Here is a 15,168-nt window from a genome sequence, read left to right on the forward strand (position 1 = left end):
GCTGGTCTCAAACTCTTGGGCTGAAGCAGTCCTCCCACTTCAGCCTCCCGAAGTGTTGGGATTACAGGCATGAGCCACCATGCACAACACTGTCATTATTCTTGTACATTGATTTGCTTTTTTGGCTAGCAGAGGTCTGTTTATAATTAAATTGGACTCTGTAATATACATCATATGGGGGGAGTTTTTTCTGATTAAAGCAGGGATTTTTGCCATACCTCATTTTCACTCTATATAATTGGACCAGGCATGGTGACTCACGCGTGTAATCCTAGGACTTTGGGAGGCCGAGGCAGGAGGATTGCTTGAGTTCAGAAATTTGAGACCAGCCTAGGCAACGTGGCAAAACCCAGCCTCTACAAAAACACACACACACACAGAGAAAATTAGCTGGGGTTGGTGGCACATGCCTGTAGTCTTAGCTACTCAAGAGGCTGAGGTTGGGGGATACCTGAGCCCAGCAGGTTGAGACTGCAATGAACCATGATTGTGCTGCCACTGTATGCCAGCCTGGACAACAAAATAAGACCCCATCTCAAAAAAGAAAAATAAGAAGAGTGAGGCTTGAATAATTGGGAGTTATTAAGTATCAAAGAAGTATGGTTTACTGGGTTGTTTGTTGTGTTTGGTTCCACTTCCACTATTTCTTAGTGATACCAATCATATTTCTCAGAATTTAGGTGGAGTGATAGTGATGGCTTTCGGCTGTCATTTGTAGTTAGCTGGGCTCCAGGTCAGAAGAGTCATTAAGGATTATAAAATAAATTCCTGCTTTTATTTACTAGAATTGTTCTTCAGATGAGGGTCTCTAATGGAATAGCAGTTGCCATAGTGAGCTGTCACTCTGTCACTCAGGGCTCATGTTCGTTTTTTGTTTGTTTGTTTGTTTTTGAGACGGAGTCTCCCTCTGTTGCCCAGGCTGGAGTGCAGTGGCATCATACCAGCTCACTGCAACCTCTGCCTCCCAGGTTCAAGCGACTTCTGGCAAATTTTTGTATTTTTAGTAGAGACAGGGTTTCACCATGTTGGCCAGGCTGGTCGCAAACTCCTGATCTCAGTGGTCCGCCCGCCTCAGCCTCCCAAAGTGCTGGGATTACAGGCGTGAGCCACCATGCCTGGCCTCAGGGCTCATATTTGAAACCCGAAGGTATGCTCCCCGCCCCCCTCCCGCTTTAAAAGAAATTGGCTCTCGCTTTGTCACCTTGACTGGAGTGCAGTGGCATGATTTTACCTACCATAACCTTGAACTCCTGGGTGGCGAGCACTCCTCCTGCCTTAGCTTCTGAAGTAAGCATGCACCATCACACCTACCTAATTTTAAACATTTTCTGTAGAAACGGGGCCTCCTATGTTTCCCAGGCTGGTCTTGAACTCCTGGGCTCAAGTCATCCTCCTGCCTTAACCTCCCAAAGTGCTGGGATTACATGTGTGAGCCACCATACCCGCCTCTCATTTTTCTTTCTTCACTGGTTTCATTACTGTATTCCCAGTGCCTGGAGCAGTGACTACAATGGCATTTGAAAGGTACTCAGGAAATGGTCCTTTAACTCTTCTGTCCATGATAGGTTTCTAGATTGGTTATCCCACAGGGTCTTCATTATATGTTGATTTCATATCATTTGGAGGATGGTTTTTTTTTTTATTGCTTTGAATTGCCTTTTCCACTGGTAGCCTCTATTTTAAATAAGACCATCTCAAATACGTTTCTTAATTCGGTGCATTGGTTAAGAGAGCATAAGATTCTAGCACTTTGGGAGGCTGAGGCAGGAGGATCCCATGAACATAGGAGTTTGAGATCAGCAATGTAGGGAGACCTGTCTCTACAACAAAAAAATTAAAAATTAACTGGGCATGGTGGTGTGTGCCTGTAGTCCCAGCTGCTTGGGAGGCTGAGGTGGGAGGATCGCTTAAGCCCAGAGGGGAAAGGCTGCCATAAGCTGTGATCATGGCACTGCGCACTCCAACCTTTGTGAGAACCTGTCTCCAAAAAAAAAAAAAAAAGCCTAAGATTGCTAAGCAGTAGTGTATGTTATAAATACCGGCCATTCTCAGGTTGTTGGTGACTAACATTCAACATTGAAGGTTACTTCAGTTATAGTTGGCACTGTTGGGCTTGTGCAGTTCATGAAACCCTTATCTGTTTTACCTTTTATACCTTTTTTGTAAATACGAAATTTTACTTTTTGTCTCTAAGAGAGAATTACAGTCTTTTAGAGTTATATGTTAATATTTGAAATCAAATGTATCTGGCAGGTTAACATGATTGGGATTGGGTAAATGTATGTTCAATTTAAAAGTAATGCTGTTTTGGCTCATTGAATTATTAATTTAAAAGATATAAAACAGTATGGTTTTTGACATTAGTTGACTTTTACTGTAAGTTGAAAATCATCATGTGATATTTATACTAACATCACAATAAATTTTATCTTTGAAAATGAGTACTACAACTAATAATTTAGAAATAAATTTTAAGTGAAATAACCTTTTTTTTTTCTTCTCTCTTTCTCCTTAGGTGGAATGAATCTTACTTGTTGAATATCTCCTGGTTACTAGTTGGATTCATTTGTAAAAGAATCATTTTCCCCTGTGTGGAAGACATTTAGTGGCATATTTAAATTATAAGTCCACGGATCAAAAAGCTTTTTGATTTCCCAAAGGAGGGACATTACCACTATATCAGATAAGCTTGACATTACAGCCAAGATGGTGCTGTCCCAGAGACAACGAGATGAACTGTAAGTTTCTTTGTTTTGTGCTTTAAAAAAAAATCGCCCTCATGAGAGAGAAAGTAGTAAATTAAAATACAGCTTTGGGAGGTCTCTTCTAAGATTAAAACTATTTTTACTAGTGTTCCAATATTGGTTTAGGCAGTTTGGTCTGATTTTAAAACAGAGTCTTGTTATGATATAGCATTATTTTTTAAATTTATTCATTTTTTTCTGAGAAGGAGTTTTTCGCTCTTGTCACCCAGGCTGGAGTACAATGGCACCATCTCGGCTCACTTCAACCTCTGCCTCCCGGGTTCAAGCGATTCTCCTGCCTCAGCCTCCCAAGTAGCTGGGATTTCAGGAACCCGCTACCATGCCCAGCTAATTTTTGTATTTTTAGTAGAGATGGAGTTTTACCATGTTGTCCGGACTGGTCTCGAACTCCTGACCTCAAGTGATCCACTCACCTCGGCCTCCCAAAGTGCTGGGATTACAGGCATGAGCCACTTTGCCTGGCCATGATACAGCATTATTCACCCTTGTGACTTCATTGTATGTAAGTTTAACGCAGAACAGACAAGTCAGTTGGGATAAGTTTTACCCTAAGTGTATCTTTTTTTGTTTGTATTTTTGAGACAGTCTCGTTCTGTTGCCCAGGCTGGAGTGCAGTGGCGCCATCTGGGCTCACTGCAGGCTCTGCCTCTCGGGTTCATGCCATTCTCCTGCCTCAGCCTCTCGAGTAGCTGGGACTGCAGACGCCTGCCACCATGCCCAGCTAATTTTTATATTTTTAGTAGGGACGGGGTTTCACCGTGTTAGCCAGGATGGTCTCGATCTCCTGACCTTGTGATCCGCCCGCCTTGGCCTCCCAAAGTGCTGGGATTACAGGCATGAGCCACCGCGCCCTGCCCTGAAGCTTATCTTTTAAAATATTATGTTCAATAGGAAGTTAGGTACTTCAGAGCTCTTCTAAACTTTTTTTTTTGGTCTGGAATCTATGTCTTAGAAAAGTGAAAGCTGTCTTGTTCTTGTTATCACTGATGCCTTTCCTTTGCCTTGTTGTGTTTCTTTTATCTTCCAATGGCCATTACAGAATTTGAACTTCATGAGGTAGCTAATAAAATAATTAATGCGGATGCTTTAATGAGAGAGGTGTGCAATGGTTTGACCCCTTCTGTTTTAGAGTATTTTATAGCATTCCTTTTTTTTTTTTTTTTTTTTTTTTGGGGGGGGTCTTTTTTTTTTTTTTTTTTTTTTTTTTTTTTTTTGAGACGGAGTCTGGCTCTGTCGCCCGGGCTGGAGTGCAGTGGCCAGATCTCAGCTCACTGCAAGCTCCGCCTCCCGGGTTTACACCATTCTCCTGCCTCAGCCTCCCGAGTAGCTGGGACTACAGGCGCCCGCCGCCTCGCCCGGCTAGTTTTTTGTATTTTTTAGTAGAGACGGGGTTTCACCGTGTTCGCCAGGATGGTCTCGATCTCCTGACCTCGTGATCCGCCCATCTCGGCCTCCCAAAGTGCTGGGATTACAGGCTTGAGCCACCGCGCCCGGCCTGAGACGGAGTCTTGCTCTGTCGCCCAGGCTGGAGTGCAGTGGCCGGATCTCAGCTCACTGCAAGCCCCGCCTCCCGGGTTCACGCCATTCTCCTGCTTCAGCCTCCCGAGTAGCTGGGACTACAGGCGCCCGCCACCTCGCCCGGCTAATTTTTTTTGTATGTTAGTAGAGACGGGGTTTCACCGTGTTAGCCAGGATGGTCTTGATCTCCTGACCTCGTGATCCGCCCGTCTCGGCCTCCCAAAGTGCTGGGATTACAGGCGTGAGCCACTGCGCCCGGCCAGCATTCTATTTTTATAGGTGAAGAACATAGGGGAATTTTCCACTCCTCCTGCTTCACCTGACTAGCCTTAAAAACAAAAAAACAAAATGGGAAAATGTGGCTTTATGTTCTACGTTTTCTTTTTTTTTTTTTTTTTTTTTTTTTTTTGAGACGGAGTCTCTCTCTGTCGCCCGGGCTGGAGTGCAGTGGCCGGATCTCAGCTCACTGCAAGCTCCGCCTCCCGGGTTCCCGCCATTCTCCTGCCTCAGCCTCCCGAGTAGCTGGGACTACAGACGCCTGCCACCTCGCCCGGCTAGTTTTTTGTATTTCTTAATAGAGACGGGGTTTCACCGTGTTAGCCAGGATGGTCTCGATCTCCTGACCTCGTGATCCGCCCGTCTCGGCCTCCCAAAGTGCTGGGATTACAGGCTTGAGCCACCGCGCCCGGCCTTGTTCTACGTTTTCTTTTCTTTTTTTTTTTTGAGACGGAGTCTCACTCTGTTGCCCAGGCTGGAGTGCAGTGGTGCGATCTTGGCTCACTGCAACCTCCGCCTCCAGGGTTCAACCAATTCTGCTACCTCAGCCTCCCAAGTAGCTGGGATTACAGGCACCTGCCACCACTCCCAGCTAATTTTTGTATTTTTAGTAGTCAGGGTTTCACCATCTTGGCCAGTCTGGTCTCTGACTCCTGACCTTGTGATCCACCCGCTTTGGCTTCCCAAAGTGCTGGGATTACAGGCATGAGTATGTTCTACATTTTTAAAATTAAAAAAAAAATTTATGTGGCTTTTCAACAATTTTTATTTGAAAGTAATTTCAGATTTATAAAGTTGCAAGATTAACACAAAGCATACTAATGTTTTTTGAAATACACCCATTGTTAACATTTGTACCATTTGCTTTATCATCTGCACTCTGTGTTGGGGGTGTGCGTGTGCAGTACACAATAGGTTTTCCTTAAACCATTTGAGAGTAAGTTGCATATATCAAAGAAATACCTTTTCCCACAAATAAACGTAAGTAGTTCCCAAGAATAAGGATATTCTATAAAACCACAGTATAGCTAGCAGTTTTATTAAATTTAACTTTCCATGTTCCGGTTTTGTCAGTTGATTCTGTAATGTCTTTCGTGGTGGTGCATCATGCAGTCCAGGATCAGGCAGTGCATTTAGCCCTCATGTGTCTTCAGTCACACGTAATCTGGAACAGTTCCTCAGCTTTTCTTTGTCCTTTTTTTTTTTTTTGACCTTGATGTTTTTGAGGAATAGTCTTTGTTTTAAAATAGAGTATTTCTCATATTGTCCTTTTTTTTTTTTTTTTTTTTTTTTTGAGACAGAGCCTCGCACTGTCGCCTGGGCTGGAGTGCAATGGTCCAATCTCGGCTCATTGCAACCTCTGCTTCCTGGGTTCACACTATTCTTCTGCCTAAGCCTCCCGAGTAGCTGGAATTACAGGCACCCGCCACCACACCCGGCTTATTTTTTGTATTTTTAGGAGAGGCGGGGTTTCACTATGTTGGCCAGACTGGTCTCAAGCTCCTGACCTGGTGATCCGTCCACCTTGGCCTCCCAAAGTGCTCATATTGTACTTTTCTAGTGTTTCCTCATGATTAGATTCAGGTTATGCATTCTTGGCCAGAATACTACGTAAGTAGTTTGTATTCTTCTTAAGACAGTTGCATTTAGAGAGAGAGATATGGTCATCTGCCCCTCAATTTTCATCCTCAACCAAAATGATTGATTTTTCCACTGTGTAGTTACTATTGTTTTCTTTACCACAAATAAGTGGGAAGTACTTTTAAGACCATACAAACATTAGTGTTTTCCGTCAGTATTTCCCTTCTGGATTTGACATCTGTTGATGAGTCTCGCCTGAACCATCATTACTACAGCGGTTTTTGTAGAGTGGTGATTTTCACCACCACTCATTCCACACTACAGGCAGCACTCATCATTTTGCTGTAAGCAAGGGACTTTATTTTTCTTCTCTTTATTTACTTGTCTTTCTTTTCTTTCTTTTTCTTTTTATTTACTTGTCTCCCTCCCTCCCTCCCTCCCTCCCTCCCTTCCTTCCTTCCTTCCTTTTTTTTTTTTTTTTTTTGATGGAGTCTCACTCTGTTGCCCAGACTGGAGTGCAGTGATGCGATATTGGCTCACTCCAACCTCTGCCTCCTGGGTTATTCGATTCTCCTGCCTCAGCCTCCCAAGAAGCTGAGATTACAGGCACCTGCCACCGTGCCCAGCTAGTTTCTGTATTTTTAGTAGAGACAGGGTTTCACCATGTTGGCCCGGCTGGTCTTGAACTGCAGACCTCAGATGATGCGCCCACCTTGGCCTCCCAAAGTGCTGAGATTACAGATGTGAGCCACCGCGCCCGGCTGTCTTTTCATCATTGATGTGAACTCATGAGTTCTCGTATTTTCCATCGTTTATCATGCGTCACTGTTCTCACTGTTTTCGTACTTGAATTGTCCCACGTTTGGCCCGTGAGAGCCCCCTTAGTTGATACTTTTGTATGCTCCTATCATTTTGGGGGATTACTTCCTTACCTTCTAGAATAACAAGATGTTCCAGGTTTACTATGTACCTATCCTGCCTTAATTCTAGAATCAGCTCTTTCTCCAACAAGCTTTGGTTCTTAGTGGCGCATGATATGTATTAGAGACCAAGATATGGGCACTAGGTATGGACATTATTACTGGGATGTCTTTGCTTCTGAGCCCTTTAAGTAGAGACAGAGGTAGAAAATACATGCATGTATGAATACATATACCGACACCCTGGTAGAGACATATACAAGTGTTTTCTCAGTCTTGGCAAGATTGACATTTTGGGCCAAATAATTCTTTGTTGTGGGGGCTGTCTTGTATAATGTTGGTTGTTAGCAGCATCTCTGGCTTCTACCCACTAGATGCTACAAAGAAAATTATCTCCAGACATTGCCAATGTCACCAGTTGAAAACCACTGATAAGTACCTACATGTACACATACTTACTTTAGAAATCATTAGGCTACAGTGATGCTTCTAATTCCGGTCTGTCCCCACAAAATTCTTTATCTTCTCTCATTCCATTTATTTATATCCCTCTTCTTCCATAGCGAGAACCCTGACTCCCAATAATATCAATAGATTGACTCATTTGCTCAATTTTGTAATATAGAATGAGCACCCCAAGTCCAAAAATCCAAAATGCTTCAAAATCCAACACTTTTCGAGTGCCAACATGACACTACAAATGGACGGTTCCACACCTGACTGACCCCATGTGACCAGTTGCATATGTTATTTAAAATATTGTATAGAATTACCTTCATTAGAACTTGGGGCCGGGCGCGGTGGCTCACGCCTGTAATCCCTGCACTTTGGGAGGCCGAGGCGGGCAGATCACGAGGTCAGGAGATCGAGACCATCCTGGCTAACAAGGTGAAACCCCGTCTCTACTAAAATACAAAAAAAATTAGCCGGGCGCGGTGGCGGGCGCCTGTAGTCCCAGCTGCTCGGGAGGCTGAGGCAGGAGAATGGCGCGAACCCGGGAGGCGGAGCTTGCAGTGAGCCGAGATGGTGCCACTGCACTCCAGCCTGGGGGACAGAGTGAAGACTCCGCCTCAAAAAAAAAAAAAAAAAAAAAGAACTTGGGGATAAGTGTTCAGAAAAAAATAAATAAAATTGCCTTCAGGCTGTATGTATAAGGCATTTATGAAACAAATGAATTTTGTGTTTAGACTTGGTTGAGGCTTATCCCCGAGATACCTCATTAGATATATGCAAATATTCCATAATTTAGAAAAAATGTCGAAATCTGAAATACTCCTGATCCCAAGCATTTCAGATAAGAGATACTCAACCTCTACTTCTAAAATAGTTTTAGAATTGTTTCCCTCATACTTCTACGAAGACCAAACATCCGGGAAAGGATTGAGAATGCGTATGCAGCTCTACTCCTGCCTGTCCTGCCCACGACATGATCATCAAATGTGTTACTAGGTTACTTAGAATTTGTTTTGTTGTTGTTTTCCCTCTTTGCATGATGGTATTACTCATTTGAAATATAGTTGAGTTCATCTTGCTTATTTTGATCCTCCCCCTTACTCCCCGCTGTCCTGTCTTTAATTTTTTTTAGAAAAACATATACCCAGAAGTGTTATTCTCTTCTGAATCCCTTCCACCATGTTACCCCTAACTCCTTTCATCCCTTGAGGGAATCAAGCTTATTGTTTTTAAAAATATGAGATATATGTCTTCTTATTTCTCCCTTTTTCTTAAATAAAAGGTAGCATACTATATACGTTCTTTGTTTGTTTGTTTGTTGCTTGGTTTGTTTTGGAGTCAGAGTCTCATTCTGTCTTCCAGTCTGGACTGGAGTGCAGTGGTATGATCATGGCTCACTGCAGCCTTGACCTCCTGGGCTAAAGCGATTGACACATTTCAGCCTCCTGAGTAGCTCCGACTACAGACACATGCCATGCCACCATGCTCAACTAATTTTTTCCTTTGCCTTTTTTGTTTTCCCCCTTTTGTGGAGAATGGGGTCTCACTATATTGCCCAGGCAGGTCTCGAACTCCTGGGCTCAAGCTATTCTCCTGCCTCTGCCCCCCTAATAGCTGGGATTACAGGCATGAGCCACTGCGCCTGGCCACACTCAACTGATTTTTCTTTCTTTTTTGTAGAGACGGTCTCACTGTGTTGCTCAGGCTGCCTCTGGACTCAGGTGATGCTCCCACCTAGGCCTCAGAAAGTGTTGGGATTATAAGTGTGAGCCAACACACCTGGCTTCCCCCTCCCCACCCCGGAGACAGAGGCTTTCTCTGTGGCCCAGGCTGGAGTGCAGTGGGGCGATCTCAGCTCACTGCAACCTCTGCCTCCTGGGTTCAAGTGATTCTTGTGTCTCAGCCTCCTGAGTAGCTGGGATTATAGGTGGGCACCACCACACCCAGCTAATTTTTTGTGTTTTTAGTAGAGACAGGATTTCACCATGTTGGCCAGACTGGTCTTGAACTCCTGACCTCAAGAGATCCACCTGCTTTGGCCTTCCAAAGTGCTGGGATTACAGTTGTGAGCCACCGTGCCCGGCCCATACCTGGCTTTTTTTGATGTTGTTGTTAAAGACAGATTCAACCTCTTTTGCCCAAGCTGGAATACAGTGGTGCGGCATTTAATTTCTGGGCTCAAGTGATCCTCCCACGTCAGTCTTCTGAGCAGCTAGGACTTCAGGCTCCTGCCACCACATCTGGCTAATTTTTTATTTACAAATTTTTTTTGTGAAGATGAAGTCTTGCTATGTTGCCCAGGGTGGTCTCACTCTTGGGCCCAAGCCTCCCAAGTTGCGGGGGTTCTAGGCTCAAGCCACTGGGCCTCTCTTGTTCTTTTTTTTTTATCTTACCAATCCAGTATCTCCTGGAACTTTTTCCATGTAAGTTCATAAAACTTTTCCTCATTTTTCTCTTTAAAATAGTTGTAGGCTGGTCACAGTGGCTCACGCCTGTAATCCTAGCACTCTGGGAGGCTGAGGTGGGTGGATCACCTGAGGTCAGGAGTTCAAGAGCAGCCTGGCCAACATGGCAAAACCCCATCTCTACTAAAAATACAAAAAATTAGGTGGGCTTGGTGGCAGGCGCCTGTAGTCCCAGCTCTTCGGGAGGTTGAGGCAGGAGAATCACTTGAACCTGGGAGGTGGAGGTTGTGATGAGCTGAGATCACACCATTGTACTTCAGCCTGGGCAACAAGAGTGAGACTCCATCTCAAAAATAAATAAATAAATAAAACAGTTGTATATGTAGCACCTAGTTCTCGACTTATACCTTAATGTATTCAAGCAGTCTCCCGTGTTTGGTATATTTAGGTAGTTTTCAATATTTTGTAACTCCAGATAATACTGTATATAATACATAACCCTGTATAAGTGTACCTTTGTGTTACTTGGAGCTATATCTGTTTTTTAGTCGTTGTTATTTCTGAGTCAATTCAGATCTTCCAGATGCTTTGTATGAACTCACTGCAGTCACACTGACTACCGTCATAATCGGGATAAGTATTTAAACATTATGACATTATGACCCACAAGAGAGCTTTTAATTTGAATAAAAATGAAGTGAAAGAGGATAACCTAATTTCAGATGACTAAATGTGTGGAGAGCTTTAGATAAATAAGTTAAAATGTTCATCAGGCCAGGTGTGGTGACTCACACCTATAATCCCCAGCATTTTGGGAGGCCGAAGTGAGAGAGTGGCTTGAGCACAGAGGTTCAAGACCAGCCTGGGCAACCTGGTGAAACCCCATCTCTACAAAAAATACAAGAATTAGCCAGTCGTGGTGGCACATGCCTGTAGTCCCAGCTACTCAGGTGGCTGAGGCAAGAGGATTGCTTGACCTTGGGAGGTTGAGGCTGCAGTGAGCCATGATCATGTCATTGCACACCACCCTGGCAACAGGGCAAGATCCTGTCAGAAAACAAAAATAGAAGTGTTCATCAAGGAAAGAAAATTTGTCTTATGATAAGATTTAAATGTAAATCTGGGGCCGGGCGCGGTGGCTCATGCCTGTCATCCCAGCACTTTGGGAGGCTGAGGCGGCAGATCACTTGAGGTCAGGAGTTGGAGACCATCCTGGCCAACATTGTGAAACTTCACCTCTACTAAAAATGCAAAAATTAGCTGGGCGCGATAGCGCATGCCTGTAATCCCAGCTAGTCGGGAGGCTGAGGCACAAGAATCACTTGAACCTGGGAGGCAGAGATTCAGTGAGCCGAGATTGCACAACTGCACTCCAACCTGGGGGACAGAGGGAGACTGTCTCAAAAATATATATATTTCTCTTTTTTTTAGACGGAGCCTCACTCTGTCACCCAGGCTGGAGTGCAGTGGCGCGATCTCGGCTCACTGCAGCCTCCGCCTCCTGGGTTCTCCTGCCTCAGCCTCCCGAGTAGCTTGGACTACAGGCGCATGGCACCACGCCTGGCTAATGTTTTGTGTTTTTAGTAGAGACGGGGTTTCATTGTGTTAGGATGGTCTCGCGCTCCTGATCTTGTGATCCACCCGCCTGGACCCCCCAAATTGCTGGGATTACAGGCATGAGCCACCACTCCCGGCCAAATATATGTATATTTCTAAATAGCTCCGGAGTTGAGATTAAAATAAAACTTAGGAACTGAAGACATCAGTAATAATGAGGGTACTGACAACAAAAACTTATCAGATACAGCCACCATAGCTCTACAGAAAGTCTTCAGTGAATCTTTATAAAAATAATGACAAAAAATGAACTATGTATTCAATTTAAGAATAAGAATGACAAGATAAGTCTAAAGACAGCAGGAAAGGGGAAGAATTAATAATAAAAGCGACCGGGCGCGGTGGCTCAAGCCTGTAATCCCAGCACTTTGGGAGGCCGAAACGGGTGGATCACGAGGTCAGGAGATTGAGACCATCCTGGATAACACAGTGAAACCCCGTCTCTACTAAGAAATACAAAAAACTAGCTGGGCGAGGTGGCGGGTGCCTGTAGTCCCAGCTACTCGGGAGGCTGAGGCCGGAGAATGGCGTGAACCCGGGAGGCGGAGCTTGCAGTGAGCTGAGATCCGGCCACTGCACTCCAGCCTGGGCGACAGAGCGAGACTCCGTCTCAAAAAAAAAAAAAATAATAAAAAATAATAATAATAATAAAAGCAGACCTTAATAAAACAGAAAATAGTCCAGTAAACTTAATTAATAAAACCAAAAACTAGCTTTTTAAAAAGACCAGTAAAATAGACAAACCAATTTAATAAAGAGAAAAGACATAAATGAACTATATAGGAATGAGAAATTCAACATAAAATGAATTCAGATGATGTTCAAACTTATGAGAGTACGTTATCCTATTTGAAAATCTGCCGGGCGCAGTGGATCTCTTGAGGTCAGGAGTTTGAGACCAGCCTAGCCAACATGGCGAAGCCCCATGTCTACTAAAAATACAAAAATGTATTTTTTTGTATTTTTATTGTGTGGTGGACACGCCTGTAGTCCCCACTACTCAGGAGCTGAGGTATGAGAATCGCTTGAACCTGGGAGGCGGAGGTTGCAGTGAGCCAAGGTTGTGCACTCTAGCCTGGGCGACAGAGTGAGACTCTCAAAAAATAATAAATAAATGAATGAATGAATAAATAAATTTGAAAATCTAAATGACCTGGGTGTTTTTTCTAGGAAAATATGTGATAACATTGGTTCAAGAAATAGTAGGAAACTTGAATAGATAATTAAATGTAGAGGACATTGTAACATTAAAGACTTCAAGCCCAGGCAGTTTTTAAGCCTAGATGCTAATTTTTTCAAATCTTAAGGACCATTTACTTCCCAGATTCCATTGTCTTTTCCAGGACATAAAGGTAGTAAATTTAGGAGCTTATTCTATAAGGCGGGCACCACCTTCATAGAAACACTGGGCAAGGCCAGGCATGGTGGCTCACACCTGTAACCCCAGCACTCAGGCCAGGGTGGGTGGGTCTTTTGAGTCCAGCCTAGCCAACGTGGCAAAACCCTGGCTCTACTAAAAATAAAAAAATGTGGCTGGACACAGTGGCTCACGCCTGTAATCGCAACACTTTGGGAGGCTGAGGCAGGTGGATCACCTGAGGTCAGGAGTTCAAGGCCATCCTGGCCAACATGGAGAAAGCCCATCTCTACTAAAAATACAAAAATTAGCTGGGTGTGGTGGTGCACACCTGTAGTCCCAGCTACTTGGGTCAGGGCTGAGGCATGAGAATCGCTTGAACCCAGGAGGTGGAGGTTGCAGTGAGCCGAGATTGTGCCACTGCACTCCAGCCTGGGAGACAGAGTGAGACTCTGTCTCAAAAAAATAAAAGTACAAAAATTAACTGAGGTTGGTGGCGCACACCTGTAATCTCAGCTACTATTTTGAAGGCTGAGGTGTGAGAGTATTTTGAACCTGGGAGGCAGAGGTTGCAGTGAGCCGAGATCATGCTGCTGTATTCCAGCCTGGGTGACAGAGTAAGACGCTGTCTCAAAAAGGAGAACAAGAAGGTTACAGTCTAATTATTTCTGTGAACTCAGATATAAACATACTAAATAATATAATAGTGGAATCCAGTAGAATATGAAAAGCATTATGCATGGCCAAGTGTATTTGTTCACTCATGCTGCTAATAAAAACATACCCAAGACTGGGTAATTTATAAAGGATAGAAGTTTAGGCCGGGCGCGGTGGCTCAAGCCTGTAATCCCAGCACTTTGGGAGGCCGAGACGGGCGGATCACAAGGTCAGGAGATCGAGACCATCCTGGCTAACACGGTGAAACCCCGTCTCTACTAAAAAATGCAAAAAACTAGCCGGGCGCGGTGGCGGGCGCCTGTAGTCCCAGCTACTCGGGAGGCTGAGGCAGGAGAATGGCGTGAACCCGGGAGGCGGAGCTTGCAGTGAGCTGAGATCCGGCCACTGCACTCCAGCCTGGGCGGCAGAGCGAGACTCCGTCTCAAAAAAAAAAAAAAAAAAAAAAAAAAAAAAAAAAAAAAAAAAAAAAAAGGATAGAAGTTTAATTGACTCACAGTTCAACATGGCTGGGAGGCCTCAGGAACCTTAAAATAATGGCAGAAGGGGAAGCAAACATGTTGTCCTTCACATAGTGGCAGAAAGGAGAAGAATGAGAGACGAGTGAAGGGGGAATCCCCTTATTAAGCCATCAGATCTCATGAGAGCTCACTGTCATTAGAGTAGCATGGGGGAAACCGCCCCCATGAGTCAGTTACCTCCCACCGGGTCCCTCCCACCACACGTGGGGATCATGGGACCTACAATTCAAGATGAGGTTTGGGTGGGGACACAGCCAGATCCTATCACCAAATACAGTTTTCCCCATGATTACGAGGTTGGTTCAACATGAAGAAATTTATGGCTGGGAATGGTGGCTCACGTCTGTAATCCCAGCACTTTGGGAAGCCGAGGCAGGTGGATCACTTGAGGTCAAGAGTTCAAGATCAGCCTGGCCAACATGGTGAAACCCCATCCCTACTAAAAATACAAAAAATTAGCCGGGCGAGGTGGCGCACACCTGTAGCCCCAGCTACTTGGGAGGCTGAGGTGGGAGACCATGAGCCCAGGGGGCATGATCGTGCCATTGCACTCACTCAACAGAGTGAGACTGTATCTAAAAAAAAAAAAAAAAAGTGAAATACCATATGATTAATCCAGAAAGATGTAGAAAATGATAATTTTTAGTACCCATTCCTGATTGTTTAAAAAAAAAAAAAAACCCCTGTAGAAAATAACAGGATATTTTCTTAACTTGATTATGGCTACCTACCAGAAATTTACAATAAACATTAAAGTATAAATAGTAGGTGCATTCCCATTAAAGTCAGCAAGAAACTAAGAGTTCCTGTATCTCTGCATCTGTTTTAGGTATTTGAGATTCCAGCTCATGTAGTAAGGCCACAAAAAGAATTAGAAATATTGGAAAGGAAGCAACCAAACATTTATAGGTGACAGCATCTACAGGGACAACCTAAGGGAACCAACAATGAGAATTAATGGGTTCAGGGCCAGGCGGGGTGGCTCACACCTGTAATCCAAGTACTTTGGGATGCCGAGGCTGAGGCAGGAGAATTGCTTGAAACTGGGAGCGAGATCATGCCACTGCACTCCAGCGTGGG

General features: G+C 44.3%; 1 protein-coding gene across 1 annotated transcript in view; it reads left to right on the forward strand.

Annotated features, from left to right (window-relative positions):
* The window catches only part of PAFAH1B1 (platelet activating factor acetylhydrolase 1b regulatory subunit 1), a 108,247-nt gene that overhangs the window by 50,077 nt on the left and 43,002 nt on the right, over window positions 1-15,168 (forward strand). The window contains exon 2 of the mRNA XM_025361048.1: window positions 2,516-2,738. Within this exon, the coding sequence (XP_025216833.1) occupies window positions 2,707-2,738 (32 nt within the window). The 5' untranslated portion in view covers window positions 2,516-2,706. The remainder of the gene's footprint in view (window positions 1-2,515; window positions 2,739-15,168) is intronic.

This window comes from Theropithecus gelada, chromosome 16 (assembly GCF_003255815.1).
Source record: "Theropithecus gelada isolate Dixy chromosome 16, Tgel_1.0, whole genome shotgun sequence".
Lineage (NCBI taxonomy): Eukaryota > Metazoa > Chordata > Mammalia > Primates > Cercopithecidae > Theropithecus > Theropithecus gelada.